Source organism: Daphnia pulex, chromosome 6 (assembly GCF_021134715.1).
Source record: "Daphnia pulex isolate KAP4 chromosome 6, ASM2113471v1".
Lineage (NCBI taxonomy): Eukaryota > Metazoa > Arthropoda > Branchiopoda > Diplostraca > Daphniidae > Daphnia > Daphnia pulex.
This window is the reverse complement of record NC_060022.1, coordinates 640,504-668,244: the sequence shown is the minus strand read 5'-3', so window position 1 is coordinate 668,244 and position 27,741 is coordinate 640,504. Positions and strand designations below refer to the sequence as shown.

General features: G+C 40.1%; 1 protein-coding gene across 1 annotated transcript; it reads left to right on the top strand.

Annotated features, from left to right (window-relative positions):
- Window positions 1-320: 320 nt before the first annotated feature.
- LOC124196449 (codanin-1-like) lies at window positions 321-5,236 on the top strand. The gene is made up of 7 exons (XM_046591535.1): window positions 321-1,182; window positions 1,245-1,336; window positions 1,398-2,388; window positions 2,462-3,986; window positions 4,050-4,364; window positions 4,433-4,743; window positions 4,841-5,236. Exons 1-7 carry the CDS (start codon window positions 1,075-1,077, stop codon window positions 5,012-5,014), a joined length of 3,516 nt encoding a protein of 1,171 aa, XP_046447491.1. The 5' UTR covers window positions 321-1,074; the 3' UTR covers window positions 5,015-5,236.
- The last annotated feature ends 22,505 nt before the right edge of the window (window positions 5,237-27,741 follow it).

The window sequence follows — 27,741 nt, the reverse complement described above, 5'->3', positions numbered from 1 at the left end:
AAAGCTCGAGAAATTGATGGGACAAGGTGTCGAACTCTTCTCTCTCCAGTCGCCAGCCTTTTCATCATTAAACCTCGCAGCGCATCTCCTCTCTGCCAAGTTAGTTAAAGGGCATTAATGTCGTTTAAAAAAATTCAAAAGGTTTTTTCGTTCAGGGTTCGCCATCTCTCATACCGGTCTATTACAGCAGTAGCCAACCCTCGAGTACTACGGCGTACAAGAGTGTCCCACGTCTTACGATGATAAGCGATCTGACTTGCCCCAACGAATTTATCTCAAGCTTTTTTTTTATATATGCCGCGCATATCAGTTGTTAGTAGTTGGTGTTGGTTAGTTTTAGTAAGTTAGTAGTTAGTTGTTGGTTAGTTTTGGTTAGTTGTTGGTTAGTTTTAGTAAGATTTTAGTTAGTAGTTAGTTGGGTTAGTACATACATGGTTATATTATATAGGGGGAACATTAATGGTAGATAATGTGGCGGAAGTGGGAATCGAACACGGGACATTTGGATACAACGCTAGATGCTATAACCATTATACCATGGTCGCATATCCTGATCGAACTATTACCGGAAGTAGATCACATCCTAAAGAAATATTGACTGAGATTTTTTAACAATATTTCATTTTATAATGGCATCATCTTGTGGCTTAGTGGTAAAGTCTTGGAATATCACGCCAGAGTCCAAGGTTCGAATCCCGTCAAAGACTTCGACAGAATCTAAAATTATTTTCGTTTCTCTGCTAAGAATCGAATTTACCCTACAAGAACAAACAGTAGAAGCGAAATCATTTTAAACAGGTTAGAATTTATTCTCAATGAAATCAGAGTCATCCTAATTGGCAATTGCAGTAGGAGATAGCAGATAGGTCATATTCTATATTTTTTTTTTATGGAAAAAAAATCACTAACAGTTACAGGCTTAGCAGCCCTTCCGGTACCTTGCTATTATAACCATGCTATGTTATAACGCAGCAGCTAGAAGAAATTTTGTACAAAACGTACGCAAGAGGCTCTGATTCCAGTTTTGACGAGATGCTGTTTAGTATTTGTCGAATGTTGACATTTTAAACGTCAATGTTGACGGTTCATCAACATGCAATGGCTCTTTTTTTAGACTTGGTGTCTGGTGACATTTCGTTGATTCATGTCTTTACTTGGCTCACAAACGGCACTGCTCATGAGGTTTGTGGGAATATTTTATAAGGAGTTTTATATTTGAAATTTGTTTATAAAAATCTTTACAGGATATCAGAGAACTACTGACGAATGAAACTGAAAATGTCAGATATTCTTTTCCTGCGTTGTTGGCAAATTTTATCAGAGAACAGTCTTCAAGGTAATTTTATTTAATATGTTTCCTCTCTCGTTATTCTAATGATCAAATTTGTTCTATATAGTCTTTTGAAGTTGCACAATGTTAATCCTATTGAACAAAACATTGTGTCCTCGCCAAAGAAGGAAATTTTTATTCCAACTGTCCATAATTTGTCACTGGGAAGCCCCAGCCCGAATTCCAGGAATGGGGGGAACTTCCAAGAAACGAGGAGGATTCGTAAAGTTACGCCACAAAGACTGGATCTTTCAAATGATTCCGCTTTTCCATCGCTCCAGCAATCTGCCCAAATAAGAGAAATCCCAAAGAAACGAAGGATCAATCCAACTCAGCTTGTCGACAGCCCTGTTTCTAGAGCACCAGTGCAATTTGGTTCTTATTCAAAACCAAGTCCACCTCCCATCATCGGCAATGCTTTCAATCAAGCCAAAGAGCAGGCCAGTCCCAAGAGCTTTGATCAAGAACGAGCCCTGCTCAAGGAAAAGAAACAGCAACTCACCATCCCTGCCATGCCAGACTTGGTAAACAACAAATCAAAGACTTGGACTTGCGTCGAGCCAGACATGAATTTCGTCACTCGCCAAACAGAACTGGACCGTCTGAGTGCCCTCGTTTCATTTTGTGTTTCACGCCATTTGATCTCGTCTCTATACAACGAGATTCAATTTTTAATTCAGCTCCTGGTCATCCGCGTGAGTCCCGCCAAATTAAAGCAAGCTCATCTGGCTGCTGGCAGTAGTCTGCTGCTTGGTAGCGTTCACAACTGCGTGTATTTTTCGGCCAAGACACTGGAGACGCTAGAAGAGGTTTGGCGCCATGTGGATCCAACTACCTTGCAGCAACTGATGCGTAATCCGAGATTGCTCCTCTTCAGTCCCGAGTGGGTCAACGGCAAGCTGACTGGGCTATTCTCTTCTCTAAAAACCGAAGATCGAATTCCTCCACAGAAAACTGTTGCCAACGTGGCGTTCCAGTCTGAAACTGACAATAGGTTCAATTTTGCCAGCGATTCGTCCTTTCAGTTTTTCCGGAAGCAACGCGATCAATTCTGCGAGGTCATTTAATTCAATCAGTTGCATTTCCTAAAGTATTATAAACGACTATAATTATGAATTTCATTTTACACAGGTCTGGCAGATTTGGAAAGTCAACAGTTCCAATCCATCGTGGAACATGGCCCTGGGACTACAGAAAATGATCCAGTCACTGGTGGATCTACGCAGGGATTGCGTCAATTACGCCCATTTGGCTCGACTATTCCGCTCGCAGCTGCTGAACGTGGCCCAGCTAGTCAAGCCTATCAATTACGAAGAAGAACGTAACGGACCACTCGGCCAGCTCCAGTCCTCTGACCCTGACAAGCTCCGCCGACTGAGGGAACGTTTGATCAATCCGCCCGACAGCCGGCCGACTCGCTGCGTTGGAAGTGAATCCGACATCAAAATGAATTTCGAAGGCGATCAAGAATTTTTCCGCGATTTCATCCTGTTGGCCGCCAGCCCGTCTTTTAATGAGCACTTGAAGAACAACCTATTGAGCGGAATCGAAGATTTGTCTTCCAGCGACGATTGCGACGATCGTGCCCAATTCGCTGAGAATGTCATCGCTCTACAGGTGATGGCCAAATTTTTGGCATTCCTCCATTTCTATCCACACGCATCCGCCGATCACCTGCCGGAGCACGTCTTCCACAACTTGAGCCGATTGCGGATTAGTCAGAGAGAACCCATCGATTTGGTCAGTTACATTAAAGAAGCCTTTCACAAAGGTCGTTTGGTGCTGGTCATCCCGTGGGTGGTAACTTACCTCACGCTGGCCGATCCAGTTGCCTTTTCCCTTCCGGGCTTCCATTCCGTTCTCTGCCACCTGATTTTCATCTACCGAAAAGCGGAATTGGCCCCAGCCAACGCCTTCCTTGTCCGCGTTTCACTTAGTTGGCTTTTTAATCAACCCAATTTCCCGCTGCCGTTGCTGGCCAAGTCGGACGAGGAACTGGTTGTCCAACTACGTCACCATTCTTTGTCCGTTGACGATCAGTTGCCTCAGCTGGATCGGTCAACGCATTTGGTCGATCCGAGCTTAATTCATCAATGCTGCCCTTACCTCTGGTCCTGGAAGCATTTGCTGGCCGAATTCGCCTGTTCGGATGCCAAGAGTAGTGGGGAAGGAAAGGCTTCCGTCAGCCGGAAGATCACGCCCGTCTCGGCAGAAGAGAGTCCGTCGCCAGTCAAAACTCCCGTCGTCAAGTCGCTGCAGCAATCGCTGGAAGAGAATTTCTTCCAGAATCAGCCGGCGTCCGTCAAGCGGACGGTGGAATTTGTGGCGGAACGATTGGCTTCCAACGTGGTCCGCGACATCCGCCATCAGATTATTCCGCGCTTAGTCCACGACGCTCAAGCGTCACTCAAGACCGGCAGAGATTCAGTTGCCACCGTCAAAGATCCTGTGGAATCCTTGTGCCGGCAGCTCTGCCTCGACGTCCGGAACGAATCGATTTCTTCCGCAACATCCGCCGTCGCTTCCATCGAATCGACGTTGACGGCTCTGCTGCCCAATGATCTACTACCTCCGGTTCAAAGAGTCTGTGTCGTCATCGCTTCCAAATTGACCCACGGGAAAGTTGTCGATTGGATCCACCTTCACGTTACCAATGGTATTAAACCCTCCATCCTTCCGGCCACATTCTTTTAATAACCATTTCAAATCAAATATTCAGGTTTGTTTAAAAACGATTTGGAAGTCGAGTTGGCCAAGCTGGACAAGAACGTTAACCGCCGTTTAACTAGTACTGTAACGGTTAACGATAATCTTCCGGTGGTCCACGATCCGGCCACTTTGGCTCCGTCATTTCTCATTGAGAGACTCAAGACTTTGATCCGGCAAGTGATTCGAGACGCTTCCAAAGTGACTGGCCAAGAGGTGGCCGAGTTGCTGGCCAGCACGGACGGCACATTGCATAGGCGTGTCGACGTGACGCCGGCCGTTTCCAAGTGCCTCCAGCAGCTGACGTTTGACTTTGTCTTCATTCTCTGTATAAATATTTCTAATCAAAGAGTCTCCTACAACTTGTGATTCTAATGATTGACACTTTTGATGTAGGCGTCTTTCAGCCGGAAAGTGTCGGATCGCAGACGATTGTGGCGTGGGTAGAGTTTTGGTCGCGAGCTTATCCGTCCAGGGAGTCGTCGGTTCCTGTGGAAACGGAAGAACAACAACCACCTGGGGCGTCGACATCCATCTGGCAAGTTTTGACTCCCAAACAGCTGCTGTTGCTGGCCCAATCAACTGCTCCTAGAGAGTCTTGGACTCTTGTCTCAACTTTGCTCGTCCAGCTGATGAAGGCCGGCCTTATTCGCTACAAAGACGTCCAGGAGCAAGCCGTAGCCGTGGTCCGTCAAGAATGGCCCCAGGTAAACTTTCCAGGGTTTTTTTATTTCCTTCTTATTTCATTGGGAGTAATTGGATAAAACAAGAAAATGTCTTCTGTTTTCTTTTGGATTTATCAAGGAGCTGCTGGGTCGATTTGCGACTTGCGTGAGGGACATTGTCGACTGGCACAGCAGCCGGCCGAAAAGTGAGTCATCCGGGGAGAATCCGGACTGCAGCAGCAGTGCGGACAATGAAGAAGACGACGGACTTTTGAGTTGGTTGTCTTGGTTTTGTGCCCAAGACGACTTGTAAAATTGGGTTGGGTTGGCCCATAACTTGTGTTACTGAATTAAAAGACGCTGGACCTCAAACTTGGCCATTTCTCTCTTCCCTCTTGGAAAAAAGAAATGAAAAATTTCCAAAGTTTCGGTCGTCCACTGAAATTACAACGCACTTTTGTAAAAGGGTATGTTTTGTTGGTCCTGTTTTCTTGGATCGAATTCGATTGAAATCAAATGAAATTTTCAGCGACTAGTTTTGTGCGGGGTCAACTTTCCTCTTATACCAGACGGCAACTTTTCCTTCTTCTTTCGAAATCCATAGACAACCAAAGTCAATTTAAGTGCCATCCAGTTGATTCGCTAGACAAAAGTCTCTCGTGCAGAGTCTAAGATAAAATGGAATTGACGGGGTAAAAGGATTCAGAGCACCGAGGCAACGCGTACTGAGTTTACCGGGAGTAATAATACTAAGAGATAACGAGCTGTTGAATAAGAAGTGGAAAATGTGAAAACCCCGGGCAACCCAGCACCAACACTTCATTTCTACCTCGTCGTACACGCTTGTTCGAGTGTAAGGATTCACATCCATTTTCCAATTTCCAGCCTTTACACTTTATATTATTATATCCCGAAACGGATGAAATATGAAATATCCTTTTGTGGTTTAGTGCTTGGGGAAAGAAGGGAAGTTGGAAATATTTGCTAATTGAAGATCACAGCGCGAAATGGGAAAAAACAACTTTCATTATTTTTTAAATACTTCGAATTATTATTGTCAATGGCGGAAATGGGGAAACGATTAGAATCGTCAAGAGTGACGAGGGTGGTGGGGGGAGAGGATAGAAATAAAAGTTGTGGTGGTGGGAGGAGGACCGAAAGTTTCCATTCAACTTTCAGAGATCAGTCGCTCGGATAACCCAATCAATATTATATATTATAAAGATAACAACTTTTTCCACCAAAGAAAAAATGTGTTATTGTATAGTCAAAACTTTGTCTATATTTTTATCTCCGTACTATAGTGTTTTCGGCCATCTGCTGTTTTGGGGTTGTGGCGGTATAAGTTGGGTGCTGGGGTGAATTGCTGGACGTGCTCAAGGGTCCGCCGAGGATCCTATCGCCGTAGTTTATCCGCCCGTCAGAATAAAATATTTTATTATTTTTATCAGCGATGTGGTGATGATGACGATTGGACCAGGGATGATCAAGCACGGTCGATATTGTATGCCGTTATCCTCTCGTGTGTCTAAGCCGATGCGATTGCTGATTTAAAAAATAATTTTATAAGAAAACAGGTGCAAAAAGAGTTGCCATGGTTCAAGTCATCCATCAAAACTTTTGATGACGACACACTTGACGCAGATCAAAAACGGCGTCCGTGGGCGTCTATCTAATCTCAAACGCGACGCTAGCGGCGCCAATACAATCAACACCGAGAGAATAAGTCTCCCCCTTATACCCCGCACCCGTCGCCACAATAACAATAGCCTCGTAATATTCAATGAGCTTCTGCTACTTAGACTATATACGCCGGGGCTATTATTCAGCAAACGTCGGCAACTTTTTCCTTTTGTTGGGGTGGGGGGAAATCATCAGCGAATCTCGTCCATAACATTAGACGCACGCTGGCGTATCTATACCTCGGACGTTGCTGCTGTAATCATCCGCCCAGTTGTTTCATCGCGCCTTTTTTCTTATCGTTCAAATCAGCGCGCGTCTAGCGGCTGCCAATGGAAAATCACACAATGCGCCACTATACCCACAACCGTGAGATATTATATACAACTCGGCGAAAAGTTCAACGAGAACTTGAAATCGTTTGGCCCTGAAACAAAACAGATTTATTTCGTGAAAGAATCAAACTCTCCCTATATACAGTCCCATATATTTTGTGTCAACACTCTCTATACTATATAGCGCACGTATATAAATCCAAGTGCGGGAGAGTAGGAGTAGAATGGATGGGCCCATGTAGGCGAAGCACTCGACAAAGTCGTGACTGTTGCAAACCCCACAGAGGTGGAAAGAAGAAGAAGAAGATGATGGCGCAGCACAAATAAGCTCAACGGATATATGCGACGTGCCACAGTCTCTGGTCGAGGGATATATAACATTTCTCCAAAGTGGCGATGGATCTCTCATCCACACACACACCGAGGTTAAATCTAACCAAACAGTCAGAAACTATATGGCCATGTAGTCTTAATCCTCAACATGTTTACGGGCTGAACGCGCATGTTTGAGACAAGAGGATTTCACCTATTTACCACGCGACTCTTCTTTTTCGTCAAAAGAGTGGAGGGGGGATGAACGAGTGGCTATGGTCTTATATGATTCTCTATTGTTTCCTGTATTGGAGATTATATTTGTGGAAGATGTATATCTCTCTAGCGGGGCCTGTGGCCATCAGCCGCTTCTTTTGTTTGACCCTTTAGAGCCTGTGGGTGAGCCTGGGCCCCTTTTAGAATTCTATATGCATCATTCCCGGTTGCTGGTGTTGTGCTCGAGTTCCTTTTTATTTTTCCCCATATTGATGGATTGGATGTGTGGAATGAAAAGGATCGAATGACCATTATCATGAGGAGCCAGCAAACGATCTGATCAAGACCCAAAAGGGCGCACACATTTGACACAGACATATAGGGGCGCATTATAGACATCAATAGGCAAATATATCGGAATAGCCGTAATAGATTTAGGCCGTTTCCTACATAGATAATATACCGAATAGAATTCTATAGGGCATCAGCAGTTAATGTATGAACCGGCGAAAAAATGGGCGTTTGACCAAAAGAAGCCTCGCTATATTATTACATGCTATCCATGGTATAATGAGACAAGGAGAAGAATCGCTCTCTCTGCTGTTGTGTGTGGGAAAATCTATCGCTTTTGAATTTTTCGTGAGTCCTGATGATGTGTGGGTTTGTCGCCGTCGGGATATGATATGTCACCATCGATGGGAAAATATAAGGAGCGGGAGGGCCGACGCAACATCCTTTTATAAAGTACACACACCGCCTCTTCCTGCCTGAATAATCACGTCCATCTTTTTATCGCTAGAAATCTCTGCTGAGAAAAAGTCAACTTTGATTGAACGATAGGACTATCTTTTGGCTGATGGTCACAAGTGAATCTATACGATCCTTCATCAGAAGATGCTGTCGCCCAATGGAGATTTGTCGCATCTCTTTCCTTATAGTTTCTTTTAAAACAGAGATATATACATTATATAGGAGGAGAGATCGCTATCGATTATGATAATATCAAACTCTGCTATCTATACCCGAATCAAAAGAATAATCGACATTATTGTTTTTTTCCAAATGTTTGATTTCTTTTGATTATATGACGGGATTATACTGTTTCCGTAGTACTTGACGTTCTATATATGTATACATTTATTGTATATACTTTGATTCCGTGTGTACGGGTGACGGGTCTTGTATCAAAGACAAACACAAAAAACACCGTTGACATGAGATCTTTTTTGTTATATTCCTGGCCGGCTATACTAATGGAATATTAAGGCACCCGTCATCTCGTCTATGTCGGATTATTCTTTCTTTCTTTGGTGGGGGGTTTCCTTTTTGCGATGGGCACGATTGTTGATCCGTGACTTTTATGAATCGTCGTCGCAGCCATTGGCTCATTATAATGCGGATATATCCATGTTACAACTTGGCACTGATTCCATATAGCATATACATCTATATATGGCTGCTGCTCACATTGAGAAATGTATGTAGTAATATAGCTGATTCATTATTGGGTTTAATTGCATCTTTTCGTTCGACTGCTGGTGGCGGCCAGTTGTATATTATATAATATACCTGCAGTATTGACGTTTAGTTTATTTTAGGTAAATACATATATATATAAAACATGCTTGGCGGAGATGCCTGGGTAACAGCAGCCAGTCGAAAACTAATGCAAACATCAATAGATTATTCATATAGATAAAAATATGGTGCTGCAGCATCTCTGCTTGTTATAAACAAAACTCTCATCTCACCTTTATATATAAATGCACCAAGGCGTTGCGTAATATAATAAACCTTCAAATGGCGAGGACTCGAAATCATCAAATCCAAATCTCTTATAAATATTCCTTCTGTTGGTGGATGTAGGCTATATAATTCTGACCTTATGCCCCTGCCTTTTGATCTTTTCCCAAGCACATTTATAAATCGACGTCATTATAAATATTGAATCGACCGTCCATATACATGAGGGGGGCCTTTATCTATTATGCGGCACAGAGTCTGCTGTGTATATATGATTGGTTTATGTTGTGTGTGTATACCTTGGCGCGGGCGCGGGATTTTTGAAATTTGTTTCAAAGTCGCCCCAATTCGATTTAGATACACTCTGCCCTTGATAATGTAATCTTCTTCGTCGAGAAAAAAAAACTTTTTTTCTTTATTTTATGGTGGGGCTTTTATAAATATTTTTTTTTTGTCCATCAAATTTCCTTATTTCCTTATTTTTTTTATTTTTATTTTTTTTTTTATCATCGATTCTTTTCTATTTTCCGAGTGGCTGCTGCGGCTCCTGTGTTATATTGCTACATAAAATATGAGGGATATATATATTCAGTTATTCCCTTTGACGCTGTAAAATTACAGTTTTCACGCGCCGTCATAATAATATTTGTATATATACATTCAAGTTAATATCTCACTTATTTAGATCATCCCCTGTATATACGTTATACATATCTATGCAGAATATAATGAGCAGAGTCAAAGATAATGGCCTCCATAAAGGAAAGAGAGAGAAGAGAGAGAGGATTAGGCATATTTTATAGATCCCAACAACAACACGGCGGAAAAGAGTTACGTGATCGGAATGCAGCAATTCTTATGTTTTTGGTTGCAGCACATATTGAGCTTCGACAGTAAATAGAGGCCGCATGTGTCAGAACACACACCGACAAATATAAAAGCCAGGGCATCAGTCGTTGTATATATTCTATAATATTATATATAGCTGCTGATGCGCTCTATATAGATATAAAGAAAACCATCTGGCTTTTTATGATGCAATAGATTTTATTATGGATTGCATCATCTTCTTATTGTTATATACAGGCCTATATAACGCACGGCTCTATACATCAGAAACCGATACTACAGCTTTGTTTCTCAATTTTATTTTGCATTCTTCAAAGAAAACTTGGGAGTGTATGCTCGTAATGCACAGCACAGGTATTATGGGGCGCTGACGTAACTTTTTGTTTTAATTGAAATTTTCTGTTGATTTGGGCGGAGAGTTCTTTGATCCGGCAGCGCATAATATAATAATCACTTGTGAGAAAAGGCCAAATTCTTATTTAATTAATTAATAAATTCTTATATTTCTCTTAACAAGATTTCAACAGTTTTAATCGATTGTGCGAAAAATCTAACAAATGTATAGACAAAGAGACAAAGTTGGCTTTACAGAAAAAAGGGGAATCCCTATAAATTCGGTCGTCGTATATAAAACATGTATATATCTGCTGATGTGGGAGGTACTGCTCGATGTATATTGCTACTGCACGCACATCAAGGTTTCTATTATATTGATGCATTAAACGCGCTGTGCTGCTATTTGCGTGTTTCCCGCGCCCACACCAACAACAAACATCAGCATTAATATCTTGGCAACCCATTTTAAAACAATGGTAATAATGCACACAGCAGCTGCGATCTCTCTCTTCTATATACATGTCCTGCCTCACAGGTTATTATTAATACTGACGTACCTATACATATAATATAAGGGTTTCATCACGTTGCCCGGTCATATAGGATTCTATATAAGTGCAAAACACCTGATCAAATTATTCAAGCAGAGTCTCTCATTCACGTGGATAATACGACGTCTATATACGTAGATCCTGAATGTTCTATCTATCTATGATGCAAAGTCTTAGGTCTATATATTTCGTTTAGCCTATATATCGTTCGCCTCCTATAGGCTATAACGAAACAAGTTGACGAGGAAAACAAGATTATTCTGGCGCGATCCCTAGACAAATAATTTAGACGAAAATCAGTGATCCCGTTTGTTGTTTTCCTGACATTTCACCTTTCTTTTTATTGATGGAATCCTCCTACGTCTCGCGTCTGTTATAGCGCCGCGTTCTCTTATATAACCCTTAAAAATCAGATGATCCTAAATATATTCCGACTATATGCTGCACATCAAATAGGCTCTATTACACACGCACATTTCCGCCAGCACAAAACCGCCCACGACTCTCCCGTTTTCTATCAATATCGGCAAACTTTCTTGTCGAATGAAATCATTCAGCACTTTCCATATCGCACATATTATAATCCGTTTCTCTTTTGAAATGTTTTTAAGTTTCATCGTCGAATAAAAAGAATATGTTATATAGTCGATATTATCTCCCGCCCATCCACATAATTCACATGAGCCGTGTGTTTATATCTCGTTTATATATACATGTATAGACACACAACATGTCTACATTTTTCGAATGGTGTGGTAGAAGATTTATGGCCGAGCATCCTTTAGGCTCTTTTATATATATATATTTACTTTTCCAGTCCGCTATAAATAAATATCCACGTACTTAGATGCTGCGCCTTCTCTCTCACTATTACCCCCTCCCAAAAAGTTGTTTTACTTTCGAGAAAAGAGACCACACACACATAGCAGCAGCCCGCGCGTCTGCTGTCGTCCCGCGGCCGTCTCTGCTGCGTGCTGCTGCTGCGGTGCCCGGCCCAGTAAGTTTATATTCCTTGAGATATTCGTATATAAGAAAGTTGATCACGGCTGTCCACGGGAGCGCGAAAAACCTTTGCACAGCAGTTATATAGATGTGTGCCTGTATGAGCGACGGGCTGCACACAACTTTTCATCGGTACTACCCGCCCCCTATATATATATAATATAAAGTGAGTTCGATCCTGCAGTGCATGATATGCCTGCTTTTAAATCCCATAGACGTGGACGTGTGCTGGTGCAAAAACCGTCGTAAATTTATTAGACTCGATATATATAATACTTGCTACAGCATATACTGGATCTGGCTGTATTATATAACTATGCGCATGCTGGTCATCCTTTATTATAGGGTATTTGTATAGCCTACATTCTCTTGTTGCTGAATTGTATGTAAGACGCAATCCTTTGCAATGGTTGTAGACCTACTTTCGATCTATACTTTCAGAAGCTGATGTGTGGCCAGCATATTATCCATAGTATACGCTGGTGTCGAGAAACGTATATATGTTCAACTATTAATAAAAGCCCGCAGTTTCTTTTACGTAATACAAGCGACATTAGCACAGCAGGGGCCGCTGTATACAATATAGACTTTTGAGATGTGGAATGGCTGATGCCGGGCGAGGATTAGCCGCGCTGGATACAAAATCTTTCCGACATTTTGATGAGAAATTCATAAGAGAAAAAGGAAACAACTGCTGTGCGCAAAATTCCAGCAGCTCTGCTGCAGCAGCACAGCAGCAGCAGTCAACAGATTGATATGTTTATTACATGTGATGGCGTCGTCTGATTCCCGGCACCATTCGAGTTGTATAGCTATTAATTTATAGGAGGTTTTTGGGCTCGAGCTGCTGCTGGCGCGATGGCGATGACAAGTTGATTCCATCTAAACGAACTATAAAGCACCTATACATATATATACAGTAGCTGATGCTGCTGCTGCTGCACGAACCGTTCCGCTCAACCAAAAAGTTAGGCAGAAGTCTCCAAAAAAGTGACGATAAGGAGCTGCTGCTGGATGGTGGCAGGAGCATATATAGACAGCCCGACCTATATAACAGCACAGGAGCAGTTGCAAAGCTGTGCGCTCATAGATCGAGATATCCCGTATATAAAAGTTTCACAAGCACGAATAAGAACGCGCGATCGAGGAATTAGATATACAGCTTCCACTTTAGATTTGTATGATGACGCGATGTACTATAGTTATTATATAGATTTCCCGCTCTTATTGCTGAGAGCAAAAACTCTGACACATGTATAAGAGTTGATTTCTTGCCTATTTATATATCAAATAGCTTTTAGTTTCTATATATGCTATGAGAATAAATGAATAGATTTTTTGGATGGGGTTTGGTTTGATTCATGCTGATGTGGACATGTGTATGATGTGTTTTATTTATATGATTATATCGTTTTTCTATATACAGTCGCGGCTGAAAGTTTCTATACGTGTAGCTCAAAAATACGCCTTTTTACTGTGTATTGGCGGATGGTGTTAGCCTATGGTAGAGGTTGAGCTACCTTATTTGCTAGTTTCTTTATTTTTTACCGCCCTTCTTTACTTAACTCTTCCTCTTAACATCGATTACTAATTTACCCGCGATACCCCAAACGTTACTCATTCCTATTGCCTAATGCTAAAATGAAACTAATCGATGCAGAAATTGCCACAGTTACAAACTGATCAATCCTCTGCCATTTTAACGTTTCATTTTAGAGCTATTGCTAGTTTATTGGGCATAGACTCAATTGTCTGATTATCGGCCATGGTTACCCATAGTTGAGAAAGCCCCGCCAACAAATCATTGTCGGAGGTGTAAGGGGGTAGGGGGTAAAACTTAAGAAAATCGAGCAAATAAGGTAGCTCAACCTCTATCATAGGTTGACACCATCCGCCAATACACATTAAAAAGGCGGGTTTTGGAGCTACACGTATAGAAACTTTCAGCCGCGACTGTATAATGAGAGGCGCGGGCGTCTGCCGGCAAAAACATTAGCGGCATTGGCGCCTATATTTGTTTCTTATATAACATCAGCACATATCGACTGAATGCCGATGTGTGTGCTGTGTGTGTTAGAGAGCTATATATATGGCGATATATAAATATAATGTAAAACAGCATCGTCGGGCTCATACCACGGATGATGTAGCCTTTATTCCTTTATTCTTTCTTGATATGTAATAAAACAAAAAGACGAGACGAAAAAAGTGAATTATTCGGTTATAGATCCCTCCTATATTGGCACTCTCAGATGTCACGCTCTTTTTGTTTTTTTGGGGGTTTGTTTGTTTGTCTGTTTTTTTTTGGGGGGGGGGGGGGTTATCATCCTTTTCCCCTTCATCAACTATAGAAACATTCATCTATATTCATCAGCGATCTATAAATAAGTAACACTCAGCCGGAGTAGCTATATAGCAGCAGCAGGCTATATATAATCTATTAATGAATTATAATCTCCTCCTATTATATTATATGATACATCTACGTATATCAAATTGGAATTCGAATAATTATTGGAATTTTTAAAGGAACATCAATAAAGAGATGGTTATTATATAATAGGTTCTATTATAACCATGGGTCATTGGGTGTATTGAAGAATGCTGTGCTGGCTGTGTAGAGAATCGATCGGTTAAATAATTGTATCATCAACAACAAAAGAGCTGAATATAATGTAGATATCGCTTACAAAGATTCTTGTAAATAATAACAACACAATCCTCAGCAACTTTATACAACTTTATGAAATGTATTAGAAACAATTTGAGCGGCTGTGAAAAGGGAAATCAGCAGAGGCACAGATCAGAAATTTCCCTGTACCTCATTAACCGTTTCCTAATACATGCAACTTTTCTTATATAGGCCTATGTAGTGTCTCGTCCTCAAACATTTGAAATTGAAAAAACTTTGGTGTCTTATATTAGGCCTACCAGCAGCAGCGATTCCTCAACTTCTTTTACGTCCGTGAAATAAATCGGACCCTTTGCCACTGTATGCAAGCCACTGGAGCGCATAGCAGCCCACATAAATAGTCGCGGGGAGAGATATAGTATAAAAAGGCGAGTCGACTCGGTCCGCCCTTCACAGTCGGTCCTTTGCAGGGCTACGAACAAGTTGCTCCTGATTTGGGCTCCTGTTGTCATATTTCGTGCGCTGCCGACACGTTTCCCGCGTCTGTAATAGATCTCACTATACATCTATAGACTTGTTTTGTATTATTGTGTGTCTTGTTGTATTATAAGTACAGCAGCTATACGAATAATTGTGCACCATAGAATAAACAGCTGAAGACTGGCTCCTACAGGATCTACTCCATCACTCAATCAAGGTAAAGGATCGACAGCTACCCCTCATCTTCTCTCTTTATTCTCTCTTGATCATTTGACGAGACTTGTCCGGGTTATATATACTCTGCTGGACATTGTTAGGGTCTTTTGGTGTTATATACTTCCTCCCTTATATATTTATTGGCCGCGTCGTTGGTCTCTAATCAACGCAACTATCGTGGCCTCCGATCCATCAAATCGTCTCTCTTCCAGCAGCCATCCAGCTCGTTATATTCAACGTGTATACATATTTCAAAGTTGGGACAAGTTCCTGTAAATGCACTTCGTGTGTTACTCGGGGGGCAAACTTTGATGTTTTTCTCTCCTTAATTTTAAAAATAAGGCGTTAGACTATGTGCATATAGAGGCCTATATACAGCAGTCTGAGGAATATCTATCAATTTTTCCAGGAATATAATGTCGAGATATGAAATGAGCCCTGCTGCTGTCTCGCCTCTGCTCTGTTTAAGTCCCCCCTTATAAATTATATACATGCTCGTCGACCTTGCGTTCATTATTGTTATATGGCCGTCGCCCTTGGCATTTCTGCACGTGACAGCCGGTATGTATATCTACAAACGACTGTTCTGAATACTACGACCTGCTTTTTTGGCAAATTTAAATGAGGAAATATCCACAAGCAGAAACGATAGAAATCTTTTAAATAGTGCTGCTGGGATTTTCTTCTTCTTGATGAGTTGCTGCTGGCTGCTGCGCATTTATATACACGTTTGATTAGTCTCTCGACAACAAACTTTTATACCAAGCCAAACTCTCGCCTCTGCTCTTTCCCTCGTCGGCAGTCAGCATCACGTTCGACTCATTAACAATTTCTCCGCGCTCGACATGATTTTATTTCCTTTTTTTTTTCACTTTTGTTAATAAATTATAGTATAGTATACATCAGTGCTGCTGCTGCTGCTGCTTCTGTCTATAATGATGGGGGTTGTACGTTCCGGGATCTATTAGAGAGCTATACATACTCTATTATATATCCGTGAAATCTGCGTTATATCTAAAAGTTATATATACGTATAAAAACCTGCATTGTATTTAGGATATACTATATGTAACCCCGATATATCGATATACATTATTCTATATATATTTGCTGCTGTATACACCTTAGAGTGCTGCCCCAGGAGATTGGTGGTTAATGAACGAGTTGAGTTGCCTCTCTCTCTCTCTAAAAGTATATAGCGTGAGTAGCCATCCGACCTCTCCATCTTCGTTCACTTATTTCCTCCTTCTTTGCTGAGCTGCTGGCTCCTTTTTCGCCATATAGGAGTGTGTCCTCCCACCGCTTTTTCCCCTTCACAGACATTGACTGGGCAGCAGCAGCAGCAGCAGCACTCTCTGATAGATCTAACTGGGCAACACGCTGAACGCGGCCGCATCTCTCCCAGCAGCTCTTTGCTGCTGTGCTGTGTACATGTCGTCCAAATAGACAACCGACAACTACATCCAAGACCAAGAGCCTTTTTTTCTTATATAATGGAACTTGTTCTTATATACTTCTTCCAACACGAATGTTCGCCGAGCTTGCTGCTGGCTATATAAGGTGGGAAATATATATACCTATATCTAAGGGCAGCACTCTTAGAGTGCTCTGTGCGTGTCCACCAATAAGTGATGTGTGTTTTCTCTCTCTTATTCTCTCTCCAGGAAACCACAAACTCACGCGCAGCGGTCGTGTTTTTTTCTCTTTTTCTTATATACATATTATATATTTCATGGCTATTATATGTGGCTGTGATATACTCGTGTGATGGAGCATTTTATATATATAGACTGTTTTATTTTATAGTATGAGCGTTTATCCGTCTATATAAGGTTTAATCTATATTCAAAAGCTGTGATGTGTACTTTTTGGCTGCTGTAAATGATTGGACTATTGATGATGGGCTATCCATCACTCCGCCGTTTGTTTTAGATTTGTCAGCACGCGCACATAGTGTACACAAAGTATATATACGTACGTAATATAATTTGTTTTTTCTTCTTTATAGGGAAATGTTGTGCATTAATAGGAGGGGGTGGACAGATTATTGTCGTCGATCAAGTATACGACCAAGTAGTAGCTATAGACGGTCATATCACCCGCCGAAAAACAGCATGTTGTGTTTTATATAATAAACACAACAGAGTCAGATTATATATGTAATGTACAGCCTATAGTCCGCAGCAATATAAAACACAAGGGCCATCCATTTAACCTGTGACAAAAGAGGGAAAGAAAAAAAAACAAACTTTGTGAAAAAAGGGAATAGGTCAGGGGCGTGGCTCTGGTCGTCTGTTATAATAGAAAATAAAGGAGGGGATATACTTTGGCTATTACATGTGTGTCTGTTTTTGTGTCGTACACTTGAAGCGCCTTCTTTATTTTATACAAGAAAAGAGAAAATATTTTTATTTTAGACAAGAAAAAGAAATTGAAAATGAAAATCAACCCAGAAAATGTGAAAGGCTGCGGGCCCTCGGGGATATATGATTGAGGCCCCGGCCGACACAAAACTGTTCTCTATTATATGCTGCTGCTCGAAGACTTTTATATATATAAGCTATAGGCTTATATACAGTCGCGGCTGAAAGTTTCTATACGTGTAGCTCAAAAATACGCCTTTTTACTGTGTATTGGCGGATGGTGTTAGCCTATGGTAGAGGTTGAGCTACCTTATTTGCTAGTTTCTTTATTTTTTACCGCCCTTCTTTACTTAACTCTTCCTCTTAACATCGATTACTAATTTACCCGCGATACCCCAAACGTTACTCATTCCTATTGCCTAATGCTAAAATGAAACTAATCGATGCAGAAATTGCCACAGTTACAAACTGATCAATCCTCTGCCATTTTAACGTTTCATTTTAGAGCTATTGCTAGTTTATTGGGCATAGACTCAATTGTCTGATTATCGGCCATGGTTACCCATAGTTGAGAAAGCCCCGCCAACAAATCATTGTCGGAGGTGTAAGGGGGTAGGGGGTAAAACTTAAGAAAATCGAGCAAATAAGGTAGCTCAACCTCTATCATAGGTTGACACCATCCGCCAATACACATTAAAAAGGCGGGTTTTGGAGCTACACGTATAGAAACTTTCAGCCGCGACTGTATATATATATATTACACACACACAACATAGGCTATATACAGCGAAAGAGAGGCTATATAGAGATATATAGATTTGGATCGGCGCGGTTGAGTGATCGATTTCATTTATATAACGACATGGGTCGCCCCCACGTAATAATATCTAAAGCCGTTTAGATGCTGGTCCTATAGCTGCTGCTGTGTACTATAATACTGAAATATCAGGCCTAGATATATAGAGACTGCATGGCATATAATATAATGTATAGCAGACCGTCGATGCTTATAAAGGAACAGATAGTCTGTGTCTATAATCGATTTCGTTTTCCTTATATATAAATCCGCGCTTTCTTCTTTAGATTTTATATTCTTCTTCTCATCATTTGTCGTAGTTATCTAGAAAATTGGGGAGAAAAAAGAACCGTAGCACCGCGTCTCAACATCTCTGAATAGATTGACCAGACAAAAAGGCAACAGCACAGTTTATATAATAGCCAGCACGTATATTAGACGTCTATAGTTTGCAAAAGCTGGGGGAAATTCAATTCAGTAACCCACACATTATATAAAGAGGTAATTATAGACTATATACAGCATCAACTTGTTTGGAACAACTTGTTTCAAATGCTGTTTTGCCTTGAGGTTTCTATAACCTTTGATAGACAATCTAACAAATGGCCGTGTGTTGAAACCGAGAGAAACGCTATATACACAATAGAAAAGACGAGTAGATAGATAGATCTATCGTTATAGATGAACGTATATTACTACTATAAAATACCGAAAAGAAAGCAAAAATGTGCAGTAGGGGAGACCGGGGCTATGTGGGACATTTTTTTTTCTTTACGCTGCCATTTATATAAAAATAAGAATTATGAAAAAATAAAAGTATAGGGGTGATTCCCTGGCATTTATTTACATTTGGTAATTTTTTTAATTTTTTTCGTTGATACGTTTAAGAGTTATGTGATGAAATGCCAACATGAAAAAATGCCGAAAAAACAAAAAATTTTGGGTTAAACGGAACAGAGCCAGGGGTAAAATTGAACATCGTTTTTCTCAGCAAAGGCTTAATTATATTTATTAAATCATGCAGTGGTGAAAAGGGAATTCATTTCCCTTTCAGAAGTGCTGAATTTTTATTTATTTTATAAAGTAGAAGTGGCGATACTATCAAAAAAGTTTTTTTGATCATTTTTCCTTTGTTTTTGTTGCCAGGGGGCGTTTTTCTGGAAATAACGTTGATCTGGCAATACCTGTTTTACCCCGTTTTTCATGTCCCGTTTAACCCGAACCCAAACAACATTAAATAAACTAAATTATGAATTCCTAAGGAACCCATTACAAAAAAAAATATACACCACCTTAAACTAGAATAAAATTGCTATAAAATAGCTATCTGGGTTTTACAAAAATATTGATTTTTGTATCAATAAAATAAAAAACTAAACGTCTTAAATATTTTTTCAGATTACCATTTTTTTTATTTCCCATAGAACAAGAAAAATAAATCACAATTTCAAGAAATAAAGTTTGTATGATAAATAAAACGTAATTTAACATACTCTGTATTTATTTCACAAATTTTGAACGAATTTTACATGTTTTAATTGCCTTGTACATTATAGCCCCGTTTCCCATACAGCCCCGGTCTCCCCTATATACGGTTTTTCTACTACATTGACGATAGATATACACAACATCCTGAAGCAGCATCAGGAAGAGCAGCAGCAGAGCTCTCTTCCCCTTTTTCTCTGTTGTATATAATGGGCCCCCAGTGTACACAGCTGCCTTCTTCTTCTCTTCTTTTGGGGGAGTTGTAACATTTATAAATGTTTTCCCTTTTTTCAAAGACCGGATTCAAAAACCCGGAAGCTATATCACATCAGTCATTTCTTATATTTCCCCCTTTTTCTCTCCCCGCCACAGCCTGCGTGCTGTGTATAACATTTAAGGCAGCAGCCAGCTATCTACCACACAGCATTGTTTAATAGGCCGTTTTTATTAAATACTTTTCTTTTAAATTTTCCAATGAGAACTGAATTTTTCCCCCTATAATAATATAAAAAGAAATAGACAGAGAAACGAATGTAGCCTATAGATATAGTCTAAGCGATTATTTATAGAAAAGTTGTCATTGCTTCCGCTCTACATCCGGTTTCCTTTGGAAGGGAATATCGGAAGTACCTACTTTATGCGCGCGGCCAGCATATAGTTACTATAGATCTATTTTCCAAAAGTCTAATATTATACTTTTTGGTTGTGATTTCGATCAGATCAACTCACTAAAAATACAGTTTGTTTTTTTCCATCAAACAACATCGACGCCACTGAAAAATAAGTCTCTTTGCGGACAAACTATTTATATTTATATAGACAGGCGGTTCATTCATTCATTAAGACGCCAGAAAGAAAAAAAAAATAAGAAAAAAATGCATTAATATATTGGCGGACTATAATATAAAATAATATAAATTGGAGCCTTTGGCAAGAGAGCCTATATCTAGATCGATCAATTATAATACATCTCTATATATCTATACTTTTTATACACAAGTCTATAGTGAGCCATTCATCCATCTCCCTTTTTATATACAGTCTATCAATATATATATATTTTCCTCTTGCTGGCCGATATTAGACATTTAAAAGGGGGAGAAGAATCTATACATGTACAGCAGCACTATAGAGAGAGATATAGTATATATCTAATGATGCCCATTAGATATAAAGAGAGAGAACGTGGACGCGGATCAGTGCTTGTGCAAGAGTCGATGATCGTCAATCTAGTACTACATAGTACATCATATATATATGGTCGCGATCTCTTTTGATGCCTCATTTTCTTTTCGTCAATCCTCAATGATCTTTTCTCTCTCGGCGTGTCACACGAGCCCAATGTCTAGACATCTCTGGAGAGACAAAAGACCTTATGGCTGCTGCTGCTGCTGGTATATAGGACTAATGAACGACAAGATCAAAGTAAATCAAAAAAATATTTTTCGACAAAGATTTTCTTGTATTATTATTATAGGCTGTACATGTATATATTGTTCTCCGCATGTATTGTTTAAAAAATATAGATACGAAACTCAAAGACCACAGCAGCACTATACATTGAAAAGGGCAGTGGCTGCATGTGGCGATTAATCTATACATAGACTTTGTAGCTGTGTGTTCCTATTAAAAATAAAGGTACATCACATATAGGCTAAATATATAAAGAAAGAAACTATTAGATGTATTATATCCCTCCCCACTCACTGATGTGACTCATGCACTTTCATCTGTATATAAAATGTGTGTAACACACAGGAAAGACATAGAGAGAGAGAGAGGGAGGGGGGAGAGGTATAGACAGGAGATCGTTAATCAAGTGCTGTTGCTGGTTCCCTCTATATATCTCTTCTCGTTGATCATTCGTTTGCTGTGCTGGGGCTGTGTGCTATATCCTTTTCTATTATTGAAGTGTATGTATAGAGCCATGGCCATGCTGTGCCCACCTTTTGCTGGGTTGATATATATCAGCAATGGACTCTTTAAAGTCATTGGCTTGTATTGTTATACAAATAATCTATATATAGGCTATATAATAGTGCGTTCAAATACCACTATATAATGTAGACATTATAGCTGCTGGCTGCTGCAGATCGACGTGCATGTATATATCAACACACAGATACTGTATAAATCCATTACAGCAGAGGCAGAAAGCTTCTTTGTTGTCTACTGGGATCGTCCCAATAGAAAATGGAAGGGAAAAAAGGGTTATAGGTCCTCGTCCTTTGATGGCCCTTGTATTTTATTTCAATATATAAATTGTATATACCTTCTTTCCTCTTTTCTGCACAGAGAGTCACTATGGAAACATATAGATAGCACTTATGTGCTCTCCGCACCGTTAAAAGACTCTTTTAAAACATTGAAATATTATATAAACAATATATATCTAATACAATACAGTTTTTCTTTTTGTAAAACATATAATATTAGATTATTATTCGCCTCCTCGACAATGTTTTCTCAGAGGCACACAGCACAGCAGCAGCACTTTGCATCGATCCTCGCAAACATAAGCTTTTGATGGCTGTGTATATTATATCAACTCTTTTATCTATAAGAAGAAAGGGAAAGTGCTGGGTGAGTGTCTGTATTAGATGTATTAAATTGATATATATAATATGCTGTGTCTATACTTTATACGTATAGAGCTTTTTGCGATGTCCTATTGACGAAAAGCGCAACAGTGGAGCACTTTGTATCAAACCAAACAACAACAACAACAGCCTGGAGTGCTGCTGCTGCTGCTGTTGTTGTATATGCTCCTGGTCAAATCCGATAAATGCTGCACATGATGCGGGGGTTGGCAACTCAAAATTTGGGTGTACGAGGATTCAGAATCTCAAGGATTCTGAAAGATTCTAGAGATTCTGAGAGATTCTGCGAGATTCTGCGAGATTCCGAATCAAGTTTCCCCAAAAATTCCGCTAGGGGCGCCACTAGTCCTTGGCCCAGTTTCTGTACAGAAGTAAGCACTATGTTACGTAGTGGGCGTAGCTCCGTTTCGGCATGCTCTATACAGCTTATAGACATGCAGATCTTATTATCTTCAAGATTTTTTACTGATAGAAAAAGGTGCTACAATAGGTTTTGTAGTTTCAAGTAGGGTGTAGTAATCTGATAGTTAGAAATTTGACAGGTTTGAATTAAAAGTCCTGATTATTAATTTTAAAATAGAATATACGGGGAAAATTAACCGCAAGTGACTTTTGCTGGGAATTATTGGCATATTATCAATAAATTTTTTTTAACCATATATTTGTCCCACCCTATCCTCCATTCATCAGCAGACGAAAAAATGTGTGCGCCTCCCAGCGGTGGCAAAAAGGAGGGAAAATTAAAGAAGTTTTAGCGCAACCCATATTTTACATTTTTCAGTATTTCTAGTGCATTTTTTTACAATTTGAGCTTTTCAAAGACCAAATTCACAAAATATCTGAAATTTTAGACGGTTTTGGGGTAGTTTTAAGTAAAAAAAAGGGGTAAATTTAGTGAGATTCTGGAGATTCTACGAGATTCCATGGGATTCTACGGGATTCTATGGGATTCTACGGGATTCTGTGAGATTCTGAAGATTCTGTGAGATTCTGAAGATTCTATGAGATTCTGGGGATTCTGGAGGGATTCTAGCCAGGGTGTACGAGGATTCTGAGGAGTTGCCAACCCCCGACATGATGTATAAGGGACTCTATATGGAGCGATGATGGACGTGTTGTGTGCTATATTATTCTCTTTACTCCTCTTTGTTCTTCGTCTTCTTATTCTTATTCTTTTGTACGTATGCATTTACTGATAATGTGTATAGACTAGGTTATGATTGGCTTTCGGGGAAAGGCCTTTAGCGGCATCTAAAATGCACAGAACTATATATAGGCTATATACGGATGATTGAGTTTATAGATAGTGCTGCTGCTCTTTGGCTTTTTATATATTATATGTATTAGGATCGTCTATATAGTCTACAATTTATACGTGCTGGGCACAGCAGGATATGCTGGTAGAAATACATAAAAGGCCGGAGTGAATGCATTATATATTATCCGAGGCTATTAGAAAATGAGGAAGCGAAATGTGATCACACATGGATGCAGGATGCAGTTCCAACTGTGCTGCTGTACTGCGATGTATAGCAAGGCCTAATAACAGAAAACAAATTGATTGATGACTTTTATATTTTTTTCCCCTCATTTTGTTTCCTTATTTCTTAACGATGTCTATATCCCATCAGCATCAGTTTGTTTCTTTCCTTGTTTGTATATTATTTTTGGCTCGGCTTCCGTCTCTATATTATATTATATCATCTGAATTCTATTCGTGCTGGAATTTCTGCGTTCACAAATTTCAATCGCTGCATATTATAAGTATATCTGTCGAGGGGGGAATGTGCTGCTGCCAAGCCACAACAGGAAATGTTTATATAGTGGTTGACATAATATTCCAGAGAGAGCGGGACTTTGTTGGCGGCCTAATATGTTTGGGATGCTGCCGTCCGTTATATATTGTGTTATACATTCCGTCACCGCAGCAGCACGGGGAGGGGGGGGGGGAGACAAGAGAAAAAAAAAACAATTAGCAAAGCTGCAAACTGTTTGGGCGTGGCTCGATCCATTTCATCTATATGTGTGGTGGCTGTTGTGATGTTACATATACAGCTCGACACGGCTGTATATGTATAGAAGACTGGCGCATGTTGTTGCTATACACTGCCTATATTATATATGGGGCGGAGTCTATTAAATGTTGTGTAGGAAACGGCTCAGACTCACGCTATACTCTCAGCACAATTACGATATGAAAAAGAGCGCAACAGTATATATATATATACTTGTATATCTATATAACATGTGGGAGCTTGTTTTAACTATTGTGAATTAAATTCGACCTCTTTATTGTTTGCTGCATCATTATATGATGTATTGTATAGTATTAAATTCTTTTGTCCTATTATAATACGCTGATGTTCTTTTTATATTAGAAGAAACACGCGTGTTATTGCTATATAGCGGGCTACGCTTAAATGTGTATTATACACAGCATAGTTCTTGCTCTTGTTGTTTGATTACGATTAAACATTTCGGACCAGCGCACCGCTGGTCTCGTTAAGTTTTCCGCCAACTTTTGACTTATTAACCCCACCAGCATCAGCTGTTATTATTCAACAACCAACAGTTGTGTTTTCTTCTTTTGAATGTAGACAATATAACCAGCAGCAGCGCTGTATATACTATGAATTGTAATGGGTATAGTATAGAACTCGATGCTTTTCATCGAAAGGTGATGCCGGCATTTCTACAGCAAAAATATAGACGCGGTTCGAAAAGGATTTTCTCAATATAGCGGATCATTTCGCCATAAATTGGCGAAAAGAAAAGCTCACTCAGAAGAAGACATTGTCTAAAATGGACGATATATATAGTCCATATACACACATGACATGTGTTGCGCGTCTCCAATCTATAATATATAAATACCCTGGAGACATGCTGAAAACGTACAAAATGTTTGACAGCCAATAAATATATAGAACTGCGATCTGAGCGCTTGAAAATCTCGTGCCATGTCGACAATGTAATATACAAGCGAAATCAAAAATACAAAAGCAAATGTGTGTCTAACATATATAATATGTATAGTTTATGTATATAATACAGCAGCAGCAGTATAGATATAAGCCGCTTTTTAGTCATTAGTGTTTCGGGAAGCAGCAGCGAGTGCTGCTGGTGCTCATTACGTAAGAATCTCTCGTTATAACATGTATACCAACTTGTCATTGGTATAATAGATTTAAGATTCTGTAATAATAACGAAAACAAACCAGCACATAGCACAGCAGCAGCTATTATTATTATAGAAAGGAAAAAGGAAAATGATCGTAACCAAATGTTTACATATAAACAAAGACATGATGATTATATTTTTACGACAAATATCAAAGTGTTGTCTTTTGCAGCATGATGCTGTCGAGAGAGAAGCCCTTTTTTGATGAGTCTTAAAAACCGCGCGCGCGTCTGTCGTCATCATCATAACAATCTATAATATTTCCGCTCTTGGCTTTTCTTATACCAGCAGCAACGCGCGCTCTCTTTTTATTTCTATCTGGCAATAATAATAACAAGTTTCCGCAGCAGCATCACGCTCTATAAAGGCTCTATATATATGTTATATATATATCCCGGCTGTGTGCGTGTATTATACATAAGTTGTCGTTAGACTTTTAGTCGTTTCTATCTGGTAGATATTTGTCATTTCTCTCTCCCAACGGAGAAAAGTCGATTTAGCGTGTAGGATAATATAAATTTTAGGTTTAAATCATTTCTCCTTTTGATTTTAAATAATAGCGGCAGGTACATAGTATCAAAAAATATAAGACGGGAGAACATATATAGAGCAAGTGTTGGATGTGAATTTATATTTGAGCTTTATCGACATCACACATGCATCAGCCGTGGTGAAAAAGGCAAAAAGACTTAATGAGGCCTGAAGAGCTATATAGAGCTGGCTGGCTGGGCCGGGGTTTCACGTTTATATTCTTTCTCTTTGGCCGTCGCCGCTCGTTTCTCTATACAAGCGCCATTTCTTTTTGGAGATTTATTTCGATGCCGCACAATTCCCTCCAGCAGCCGTTTGGCCCAGCGCAGTGCATGTGTGTATATACGGCGCTCCTGTGTGATAATGCTGCTGTGCTGCTGGAAAATATAAGAGAAAATGTGGAAATGATTTCAAAAAGAAAAGAGCGACGCAACGGGGCGTTGCCGACTGTGCGCCGATCCATTGCCACCGCGGCCAACTTCTTCTTTTATATTGTTATATGTTGCTGCAGCAGCCGGGCCTTTTATATATACATGTATATATCTCACAAGAAATCATTTATCTCGCTGCGCCAAAAGATCTTGTATAATAATAATCTCGGCGTGCAAAGTTTAAACAGCAAAAAGGGGGAATTCTCAACGAGAGCAACAGCAAATACACGATTTTCCTGTTAGCCGTAAACATTATAGTCTCTCCCTCTCTCTATACTCCATCTGTCTCTATTTATTCTCGATCTGCACCGGTCGGCATGGAGCCCACAGCATATAGTCCAACTCTTATACAGTAGAGCGCAAAGAGTCTCTAATAGCAGCAGAGAGAGAGTCTAAAACAATAGAAAACGGACCCAATAAGAATAGAAGAAGAAGAATTATACAGGAGGTTTGCGCATTTGCAGCTCTTGATGACAGCCAACTCAGGTCCTTGATTGCTTGTTGACATTTCCCAGCAATGTGTGCAGCACCGCGCTCTATCCATCTATAAAGAGTGAGGCTGTATATATAGGCTTATGTAAGACGATAGAGTATAGGTGCGCGTATATATAAAGTTGTCTCTCTCTCTCTCTCTACTACTAGACTATGCAGTGTGTGCTGTACGTGTCGCCGATCTCAAGCGCCAGTTGACAGACCAAGTGACTTGCCGAGAGTGGCTGAGAGAGAGAGAGAGAGTGGCTCTTTATAATAGAGTTGATATAGAAGGACGCACAAGATGGTGGAGGCACAGGTGAGAGTCTACATAACACAACAGCAGCACATCAAGAAGGAAAAAAGAGCGGAGAGAAAAGCTCTGCTGGGTATATAGACGAGAGAGAGTCTCAGTTGTACACATATGTGAAATCGATATAGGAGCACCAGCAGCAGCCTATATAGGGTATAGGTTGAATCCAGTGCCAATCTGTTGGCGGGATTGAAATTGCGTCGCGGGAATAATAATATATAAGGCTGCTTGCAGTCAGTCAGCACTTTGGACTCTTCTCTCTCTCTCTCGTTCTCTTTTTATATTCGGTTTTGTAGCTGCTGCTGTAAGAAGGAGAGTACCGTCTATATAGTATACATGCTGGGGTATAGACCATCTTCTTTTATCCTTGTGCATCAATCAAGGAGCGCAGCGCACAAGAATATATCAGGATATGGCGAAAGAAGAAGAAGAAGAAGACCGACTGCTGTGCGCCTCTCTTGTTATAGTCGCTCCAATGACCTTATCCGCACGACGACGACGATGTCAGAGATCTAGA

Coding starts and splice junctions, on each gene's coding strand:
- LOC124196449 (XM_046591535.1), top strand. CDS start 1,075: ATGTTGACGGTTCATCAACATGCAATGGCTCTTTTTTTAGACTTGGTG. Junction 1,337..1,397: donor ATCAGAGAACAGTCTTCAAG/GTAATTTTATTT, acceptor TGTTCTATATAG/TCTTTTGAAGTTGCACAATG. Junction 4,744..4,840: donor TCCGTCAAGAATGGCCCCAG/GTAAACTTTCCA, acceptor GGATTTATCAAG/GAGCTGCTGGGTCGATTTGC.